Genomic DNA, 10,882 nt, shown 5'->3' with positions numbered 1-10,882 from the left:
GAACTTAAATGTCCTTTTATTTTCCCCATAAGAGTTTGCAATGTATTAAATTTTCAATAATTTACATAAATATTATATATACAAAATTATTAAAGTGGAAACATAAGTTTATTTAACTTTTCAGTAAATATCTACTGATTTATATTTCACTTTCAGATTTATTTTTTACTGAAGAAGGCTACAATGCACAGCAGAACAACTGGCTTATTCTGAGTTTCTACATTGTTCTTCCTTTTATCATAATTTTCGCCATGATGATCATGAAACGAAATGAAACGAGAAAATCATGCAACAGAGAGAACGCAGAATATAAAGGGTAAATATGACTGTGCAAATAATTTATGATCTTAAATTGTACTGCTCATTGGCCAGTGAAATTATTTCATAGTTTTATAACATTCCTAAGTTATATTCATTCCTTATATTCATTAGTTATATTCCTTATATTCATTAGTTATATTCACTCCTAAGTATGCATTATTTTTAATCTAACTGGCATTTTTATAATTTTTTTCCAATAGATTGTTTTTAGCATATTGCAATCAAAAATTTGGCTGTTCTAGAACTGTTTTCCCAATGAACATTTACAGTTGTGTTCAAACTTTCATTAATTCCTTGAACCTCAAAATAATTCTTTAGTAGTTTCAAATCCCATGAAAAAAATCTCTTTAGAATTCCTTGGAAATTAGATACATTTCTTATTAATTTCTACATGCTGTTCTAATGTTTGTCCTTCTCTTCTGTTGAAATTTATCACCAGTAAAACTATCCAGTTCTGGGCTTCTCAAGAGTTTTAATTTGTCAGGGACTTTTCTATATGGATGACCTCTCCACTGATGTCAATGCATAACTGAAGTCCTCCACTACAACTGTATTGCTGTATCTCCCTGTAGATCTGTTGATATTTGCTTTCTATATTTAGGTGCATTACAAATGTTACATCCTGTTTGGATTTCCCCCTTTATCATATGTAATGTCTTTGTCTTTATTATAGTTTTTGTTGTAAGGTCTCTTTTGTACATCCAAGCCTTCTTTTATTTTTTATTTTTTTTAAACATTTATTTATTTTTGAGAGACAGAGAGAGACAGAGTACGAGCAAAGGAGGACAGAAGAGAGAGGGAGACATAGAATCCAAAGCAGGCTCCACATCATCAGCACAGAGCCCAATGTGGGGCTCAACTCACAGACCACGAGATCATGACTCCAGCTGAAGTCGAATGCTTAACCGACTGAGCCACCCAAGCGCCCCTATTTTTTTATTTTTCAAGTTCACATTAGTTAACATACAGTGTTCACTCACTGTATGTTAATACATTCACTGGTTTCAGAAGTAGAACCCAGTGATTCATCACTTACATATAACACACAGTGCTCATCCCAACAAATGCCCTCCTTAATGCCTGTCACCTGTTTAGCCCACCTCCCTATCCATCTCTATAAGCAGTCCTCAGTTCTCTGTCTTTAAGAGTCTCTTATGGTTTGCCTCCCTTTCTGTATGTAAGATAGAAGGCGGCAATTGTATATAACATTGTGTTTCTTATATATTTTTTAAATTTTACTAGTAAGGCTACAAATCTTTATTTTCATCTGGGCTGCACCAGTTTTCCCTACACAGAAATTACTTTCATATCATTTGACCTTTTCTCCTTATTTGTTTATATTTTATCTTTTAGAGGGGTGGTATATGTATGTGTATACATAGAATTTACCAATGCTTATTGTTATTTGTATATTAATATCCTCTCTGAATTCTTATTGAGTTTATAAAGTAATTACAAAATTGATAGCTTAAAATATTGTGTATTTCTATCTTGGAATTTTAGATGATCCTTAATTTAGCTGGTTTTCATGAGCTTCTAGCCTTGTATTTATAGTTTACCAACATAATCTCCTTAGTGTATGACAGTGTTCTTAGGATTGAACTTCTTCACATTCTGTTCCCAATAGATCATTTACCTTGAGAGAGCTACCAATCCAGTAATTTCACTCTTGGAGATTTATCTCTGAGAAATGAAAATCATTCTCTCCCACAAACTTAAACACAAATGTTCATAATACCATAATACAGAATAGCCCAAATCTGAAAATTAAGGTCATTCAGTGGATAAACCATTATACGACCTGTGGTAAATCCATACCACCACGCACTATACAGTAATAAAAGAAAACAAAGTATTGATAGAAAAAATTTTGAGAACTCTAAAGGGAATTATGCTAAGTGAAACAAAGACCTTTTCTAAAGGTAAGATACACTATGATTCCAATTATATAAAATTCTTGTCATATTAAAAATGACAGTTTGGGAGGACAGATTAGTAGTTGTCAAGATTTGAGATAATGGAGAGAGTGGGTGAGTATGTCCATTCAAGAGTAACAACAAAATCTTTTGTTGATGGTACAGTTCTGTATCTCGATGTGGTTATAATTACATGAAACTACACATGGGATTAAGTTGCATAGAACTACACGCACATAAACATACATACATATGCATACATGCCTAAATTGTGCAATCTGAGCAATCACTTTAGGTTGTGTTAATGTAAATTACCTTGTTTTCATATTAAAGTATAGTTAGGCAAAATGTTAACATAAAAGAGGGTGAGTAAGAGGTATATGAAACCTTTCTGCACATGTCTTTGCAGCTTGTTAGGAAGATAAAACTACTTAAAAATAAGAGGTCAAAAATTGGATCATAGATAGATTTAATAAGTTAAATTATGCAACTTTCTAAGGAATACACGGAAAGCTTTATGGATGTAGGACAAAACCCAGAATTCTTTCAGAATCAGAAAATTGAATCACTCATACATTGCTGGAGGAGGAAATGCAAAATCATTTAGCTACTATGACTTACAATTTGTCAGCCTTATCATATAAGCTAACAATTTCACTCTTGGGTATTGACCCTAGAAAGGACTTTTACATTTATGCAAAATACTGTGCATGAACATCCATAGCGTTGTTATTTGTAACAGCAAAAAACTACAAATTATCCACATGATATTTTGATGGATGGAAGTTTAACTTTTTTTTAAACCAGATGTTATGTGTGTATACAAAAGGATAAAAGGGTATCCTTCACTTAGTTTCCTATGATGGTAAATATTCAAGGCTACCCAGGAATAGCAAGACATTAATTATTAATATATAACACAGTTTGATGGATCTCAAGGGAATTACATGACAGAAAAAAACAAAGTTCAAGAACTACTATATGATACCATTTATATAAAGTACTTGCATTACAATTATAGAAATGGAGACCAGATTAGTGGTTGCCAGGGATTAGAAACTGGGAGTGAGGCAGGTAGGTGTACCAAGTAGGGACTGTATGACTTTTTGTGGTGATGGAACATTTTTCTATGCTGATGTTGGTGTTGGACACACTAATCTATACATGTAATAAGAAAGAATACATTAATACACATATAAACACAAGTCACATGTTAAAAATGATGAAATCCAAATTAACTCTGTGGATGATACCTATGTCAATTTCCTAGTTTTGATGATGTAACACAATCATGCAAGATTTTACCATCATAGGAAACTAAGTGAAGGATACCCTTTTGTCCTTTTGTATACACGCATAACATCTCCTGGTTTAAAAAGAAAGTTAAACTTCCTATAAATCTATACATATTTCAAAATATTAAGCAAAATTAACATTTGCCCCCCAAAAAGCCCACTAAATGATTCCCAAGAATCTAACAAAGAGGATAAAAAGAATGACAACAATAATATACAGCAAGGTGTTAAGTTGAAACTCAACCATATAAAGAGTCAACAAAGTTTAGCCTAAATACATTTAAGCTAAATACTAATACTAATTTAGTCTAAATACTCCAGTTTAAAAAAAGAAAGAAAACGTGGGGCACCTGGGTGGCACAGTTCTTATGCTTGGTCTAACTCTGGATCTCAGTTCAGGTCACAATCTCACCATTCATGAGTTTGAACTCCACATTGGGCTCTGTGCTGATGGTGTGGAGTCTGCTTGGATTCTGTCTGTCCTTCTGTCTGCCCCTCCCCTGCATGTGCTCTCTCTCTCTCTCTCTCTCTCTCAAAAATAATAAACTTAAAGATTTTTTAAATAACAGAAAATGTAAAATTGGATAAAAATCAAAATAAATATATGCCGTCAACAAAATCCACATTCAATCTAAAGAAACAAATGGGTTAAAAGTGAAAGATCTACTATGCTAACATCAATCAAATGGAAGCTGAAGTGGCTATATTTATATAAGCTAAAATAGTCTGAAGAAGAATGTTATTTTATAACAAGAGTATAACTTGATCATTATAATCATAATAAAAGAAGAAAGTCTTTAAGAGCACATTTAATTCCTTCAGTTCTAACAGTCTTTGCTTTATATATTTGAAACTCTATTATTAGTTGCAGAAGATAAAAAGTCACAAATATATTTAGAAGTTTCAACATCTCTGTCTCTCAATATAAGTAGACTGAAAAAACAGTAAGAATATAAAACAATTGAAAAACACTAATTAGCAGCATGACCTTTTAGAAGAGCTCACTACACAGCAGAAATCACATTTGTTTCAAATGCACCTGAAACATTTAACAAGTTAGCCCAAAAGCGTGCCACGAAAAAGTAACAAATTCAAACAGATTCAGATTATGTGAAATATGTACTCTGAACAAGCAGAATTATACCAAAATGTTTTGGAAAGTATGCCACATATTTTTAAGTAATTCACTGATCAAAGAAAAAAAATCACCAGAAAATTAGAACATATTTGAACACTAGTTGAAAATAAAAATACATGATAAAATTTGTCAGATATATATATAAAAAGCAGTACTTTGGGGGAAAAGTTATATTATTAATACTTTATATCAGAAAGTTAAGAAAGTTTAAATCAATTACATAAGCTTCTACACCAAGAAAGTATAAAAAGAACAAATTCAACCCCATGTAAAAAAGGAAATGAAATTATGAATTTAGAAAATACCAATAACAGAATAGAAAACTGGAAAACAATGAAACCAGTGAAAGAAAAAACTAGTTTTTGGGAAAGATCTTTCTGGAAAAGTACTAACTGTGTAGCCACACTGGTAAGAAGGAAGAAACAGTAGGCAAAACTACCAGTATCTGGAATGAGAGAAGATCCCTCACTACTGATCCTACAGACAATGAAAAATACTGAGGAAATATTATAAAAGTGTTAATATTAAGAAGTCTGACAACCTGAATGAAATGGACAAATTCCTGAAAGACTAAACTATCGAAGCTTATTCAAAAAGAAACGGGAAAGAATTAAGATGGCAAAATCTTAGTAGGACCCTAGGCTTGCCTTTTCCTTAAACACAGCTAGATAAATATCAAATCATTCTCAACACACAAGAAATCCATCTGAGGACTGACAGAACACACTTCACACAACTGGACGGAGAGAAGAGACCAGCCACATCATGGAAGGTAGGAGGTGCGAAATGTGATTTGTGGGAGAAATGGGTGCTGCTAAGGGGAGGGAGCACTGGTCGTGAAGAAAGGCAAGAGAAAGAGAAAGAAATAGGTATGCACAGGGGATCATACAGGGAAAACAATTCCCCAAAGCCATTCCCTGGGAAAAGGAAGGGGGCTGGTATCCACAGTTTTTCAATTCAGCAAGGCTCAAAGACTGGAATTTTAGAGGTCCTGGCATGGCTGTTATGTAGGCTTGAAGGTGCTGCAGTGATCCTATGAAGAAGGAGGGCAGATAGCCCAGGAACAGAGGGAAAATCTGAGGATCCCCTCAGACACACAGGGAGAGACAGTTCCCCCTTCTTGGAGAGCAACCAGGAAAGGTGGCAATTCTTCCCCGGGAACTAAAGAAACAAAACAAATCAACATGCTGAGGGAAGTGGGAAGGGGAAAGAGAGGCAAACCATAAAAGAGACTCTTAACTATAGAGAACAGAAGGAGGGTTGCTGGAGGGGAGGTGGGCATCGGGATGGGCTAAATGGGTGATAAGCATTAAGGAGGGCGCTTGTTGGGATGAGCACTGGGTTTTATATGTAAGCGATGAATCACTGAATTCTACCCCTGAAACTAACATTGCACTACTAACTGGAATTTGGATCCTGTGGATTCTTTGGATTCTGTGTCTCCCTCTCTCTTTGCCCCTCCCCTACTCTGTCTCTCTCAAAAACAAATATTAAAACATTCAAAAAAAGTTTAAAAAGTTGAAAGAAAATCCAAATACCAAAACAAAACAAACGTAAGAAATGGATAACCTGAACAGGTTTCTATCCATAAATAAACTGAATTTGCAGTTGAAAATCTATCTATAAAGTTGTCTCCAGCCCAGGTAGCTTCATTGCTAAATTATGCCAAATATTAAAGGAATAGATAATACCATGTTATACGAAATCTCCCACATATTTGAGCACACTTCCAGACTCCTTCCAAGAAGCTACTATTACCTTAATACAAGCCAGACAAATACACACAAGAAAAATACACATCAATTTGTATCCTTCAAACTGAATCCAATGTTATATAAAAAAGAATAACAGGGGCACCTGGGTAGGTCATGGTTCCTGAGTTCCAATTCCCTGTGGGGCCCTGTGCTTGCAGGGCAGAGCCTCCTTGCCTCCTTGGGATTCTCTCTCCCTCTCTCTCTCTCTCTCTCTCTCTCTCTCTCTCTCTCTCTCTCTCTCTCTCTCTGTCTTTCTCCCCCTCCCCTGCTTGCACTTTCTCTCTCTCTCAAAATAAACAAATAATCTTAAAAAATAGCATCATGATCAAATGTGATTTATCCAGGAACACAAGGTTCAATCAATAATTTACCATAGTAGACTGTATTTTTAAAAGATCAGCTAAACAGATGCATTTAACAAAATCACCATAATATTAACATCTTCTAATTCCTAACTTGCCTTACTTTTCCATCTCTATCAGTTTCATTTTCTTTCTTTCTGTTCCCTTAGTCACTGAAATTATCTGTATGATCCACAGATTCCTTTTGGACATCAACTTTTCTTTCTATACATTTTTCTTTGATTGAATGATTCACTCTCTTTCTTTCATGTTGCCATTTTAGGTGTTCAACTCAAATTGTAATGATGCAGACTCATCTAGATCCTTGGTTTAGCCCTGAGGATCTTGCCATTTCTGGCCTAAAGTATGAAAAATCCCTTTGCTCATCCACAAAGACCTCAAATTCAACATATCTTCAACCCAGTTGAGTATCTCCCAACTCCTATACAAACCTGCCTCACCTAAAACTGGTGGCACTATCATCTCAGTTGCCCAATCACCTTAATGTATCAAGTTTCGTATCAAATCAGCCAGCGCACCTGTTTGGCTCCCTATATATTGTAATGGTAAATACAAATCTATGAAACAAAGCATCAATTTTCTCTGGTACCACACGTGAAAGACACTATCCCCCCCACCCTTTTCTTAGCTTATTTCCTTTAGAAAACTTGTATTGTTAATACTATCTCTGTCTCTTTGGGATAAATGTAATTCTTTTTGAAAACTAAATAAAATTTGTCAGCTTTATACTCCAAGAATATTTTCCTTAAGGACTTTCTACATTTGTGAAGAGGATTTTTAGTGGGTTGATATTCTATTTTTAATTATGTTTCCAAAATATCTCTCATATTTATATTTCCCCCCTACAGGGTTTAGCTGTGAGGATGTTGACATTTCTAGCTTAAACTATAGAAAACTCTTTTAACTGGATTTAATGTTTCCAGTCCTCATCATTTCTATCTCACCATCCCCAGGACTATTATAAGTTGTTTTTCTGAAACAAAATATTATTCATTCACACTAAAGCTTTGGAGAATTTAATATTATTCTTAGGAGAATATTTACTGGCTTAATACAAGTCATTCACTCATCCAATTATGATTCAAATCTCAAATATGACATTCCTTTCGTTTAAAATATGTGGAGAAAACAAACTAGCAACATTACTGGAGAACATTGTATATCATGCTAACAGTGAATTTCTTATGCATATCTGGTTTCCTGTTAGTCTCTGACCTGTTTGGATACATAGATGATATTCTCTGTATTTTGATAACACTGGCATACTGCTTGGTTTATACTGTGTATTCAAATATTTATATTTATGTACCCAAGTACTTACAATTAGTAATTATTATGTTATTATCAATATATCAATAATTGATAATTATTATATTGATAATATTATTAATAAAATTATTATACAAGCATTATTAATATAAATACTCAAGTATTTTTAAGGTTTGATTTACTTTGAGAGAGAGAGCATGCATACAAGCAGGCAAGGGGCAGAGAGAGACAGGGAGAGACAGGGAGAGAGAGAATTCCAAGTAGGCTCCATACTCATCACAGTCGGACGCAGGCCTTGAACTCACTAACTGTGAGACTGTGGCCTGAGTCAAAATCAAGAGATGGATGCTTACACAACTGAGCCACTCAGGCGCCCCTTCAAGTATTTTATATACTTATATTAATCCCCCAAAACCCACAGGGTTAAGAAGTAAATATCTTACTAAAATAAATAGATATGGGTATTTTTGAATTACATATTAATTGCTACTGAAACAAATGTTTAGAAAGAAGTATGAGAATTAAACTTTCTAAAAAACCATCTTTATCTACTTTTGTGTTTCTGTTTACAAACAGGAAAAATAACCAGTATTTGAATGTCTATAGGTCTTCATTTTAAGGTATAAAAGCACAAGTTTCACAGAAGGAAAATTTAAGAATGTCTTGTAAAAAAAAAAGCTCTTATTAAAATAAAACTAGGGGGGTGCCTGGGTGGCTCAGTCAGTTGGGCCTCCGACTTCGGCTCAGGTCAGATCTCATGTTTGTGGGTTCGAGCCCCGCTTCAGGCTCTGTACTGACAGCTAGCTCAGAGCCTGGAGCCTGCTTCCGGTTCTGTGTCTCCTTCTCTCTCTCTGCCCCTCCCCCTCTCATGCTCTGTCTCTCTCTGTATCAAAAATTAACAAAACATTTAAAAAATAAATAAATAAATAAATAAAATAAAATTAGGTAATTCTACTTTAAGTATTTTTAAGAACTTTTACAAAGGCTATTTAATTTTATATCCTCACCAACAACGTACAAGTGTTCTGATTTCTTCACATCCTCGCTAATACTTAGTTTCTCGTTTTTGATTAGTAGCCATCCTGGGGGATGTAAAGGGGGTAGTTCTTTGTGGGTTTTATTTGCATTTTCCTGATGATTAGTGATTCAAGCATCTTTTCATGTGCTTATAGGCCATTTCTATATCTTACTTGAAGAAATGTCTATTCAAGAGTTTTGGCCATTTCTTAATCAGGTGTTTGTTTTTGTTGTTTAATCTTAGTTCTCTGTATAGACTAGATATTAATCCCTTATCAGATATATGATTTCCAAATATTTTTTCCCATTTAAAAAATTTTTTAAATATTTATTTAATCTTGAGAAAGAGAGAAATGAGAGAAAGCAGGAGTGGGTGAGGGGCATAGAGAGGGAGACACAGCATCAGAAGCAGGCTCCTGAGCTGTCAGAACAGAGTCTGATGATGGGCTCAAATCCATAAACTTGTGAGACCTAAGCCATCACGCACCTAGCCCACTGAGCCACCCAGGCACACCGAATTTCTCCCATTTTGAGGGGTTGGTTTTTACTCCGTTGATACTCTGGGTACATAACCAAAACAATTAAAAGTGGGATCCAGGAGAGATATTTGTATGCCAATTTCACTGCAGCATTATTCACAGTAGCTAAAAGTGTTAGCAACCCAAGTGTCCATGGCAGATGAACAGATACGCAAAATATGGTATGTGCATAGAATGTAATATCATTCAGCTTTAAAAAGGAACAAAATTCTGCAATATGCTACAACAGGAGCATAATGAAGACATTATGCTGAATAAAATAAGCCTGTCACAAAAGAAAAACACTGTATGAGGCCAGTTCCATGAGGTACTTGGAGTGGTCAAATTCCTAGGGACAGAGTAGAATTGTCATTGTCAGGGTTTAGGGGAGGAGGAAACAGGGACCTGTTTAATGGATACGGAGTTCCAGTTTTGCAAGATAAAGAGTTCTGCTGAAGGTTGGTGGTAATGCTTGCACAAGTGTGAATATACTCTATAGTAATGAACTATATATACAGTTTAAAATGGTTAAGATGGTATATTTTTATGTTACTTGTATTTTACTGCAATAAAAATTTTTTTGAAAAAAGAAACTGAAATTAGGCAAGTCACAAATCTGTGTATTAAAATGTGAGATGAAAGTTCTTTCCAAGTTAACTCTATTGACATTCAATGTGTGAACTGCATATTGATTTAGTAAATTCCCATTTAGACATTCACTTTGTCTCCTAAACATAGGTTATTCTGAGAAACAAAGGTGTACAAAACTCAATAAATGTATTTCGTTTTTCAGTCATTTCATAGCTGCAATTCTTTTGCCTCATGCTTAAATCATAAATCAATACTAGAACAATAAACACATATTTACATTTGTTTAGGGTTTTTTCGTTTTCTAAGAAACTTACCTATAGTAAAATTGATTTTTTATTTTTTAGTGTTTGTGTTTATTTGCACATGTGTTTGGACCCCAGACGTAAAATAGAACTTCCGCAGAGGACACGGTTAAAACAGACAGCTACTAACCATATTGTGAATTTCCATTTTGTTTTTCTTCACGACAGTAATTCAGCCATTGTGCCAGAACACTATGACATGGACTACTGATACTGCAAGCACTTCGCCAGCACATGGCCCGTTTCCAGAGGAGAAAATGCACGTTAGGACCCTTACGTCATCCCTAAATGCCTTTCAAGTGTCCGGGTTTGGAAACTAAAGCCCAAGCCCACGCGGGCACCGGGCCAGGCAGCCTCCCGCCTCCAGCGCCCAGCGGGCGGCGGGTGGGCGCCCGGGGC

General features: G+C 34.9%; 1 protein-coding gene across 1 annotated transcript in view; it reads left to right on the top strand.

Annotated features, from left to right (window-relative positions):
• The window catches only part of ADAM18 (ADAM metallopeptidase domain 18), an 89,537-nt gene extending 78,676 nt beyond the window's left edge, over positions 1-10,861 (top strand). The window contains exons 17-19 of the mRNA XM_029950250.1: positions 157-316; positions 7,049-7,188; positions 10,652-10,861. Of these exons, the coding sequence (XP_029806110.1) occupies positions 157-316; positions 7,049-7,188; positions 10,652-10,803 (452 nt within the window). The 3' untranslated portion in view covers positions 10,804-10,861. The remainder of the gene's footprint in view (positions 1-156; positions 317-7,048; positions 7,189-10,651) is intronic.
• The last annotated feature ends 21 nt before the right edge of the window (positions 10,862-10,882 follow it).

Source organism: Suricata suricatta, chromosome 1 (genome assembly GCF_006229205.1).
Source record: "Suricata suricatta isolate VVHF042 chromosome 1, meerkat_22Aug2017_6uvM2_HiC, whole genome shotgun sequence".
Lineage (NCBI taxonomy): Eukaryota > Metazoa > Chordata > Mammalia > Carnivora > Herpestidae > Suricata > Suricata suricatta.
This window is presented reverse-complemented; position numbering and strand designations above follow the sequence as displayed.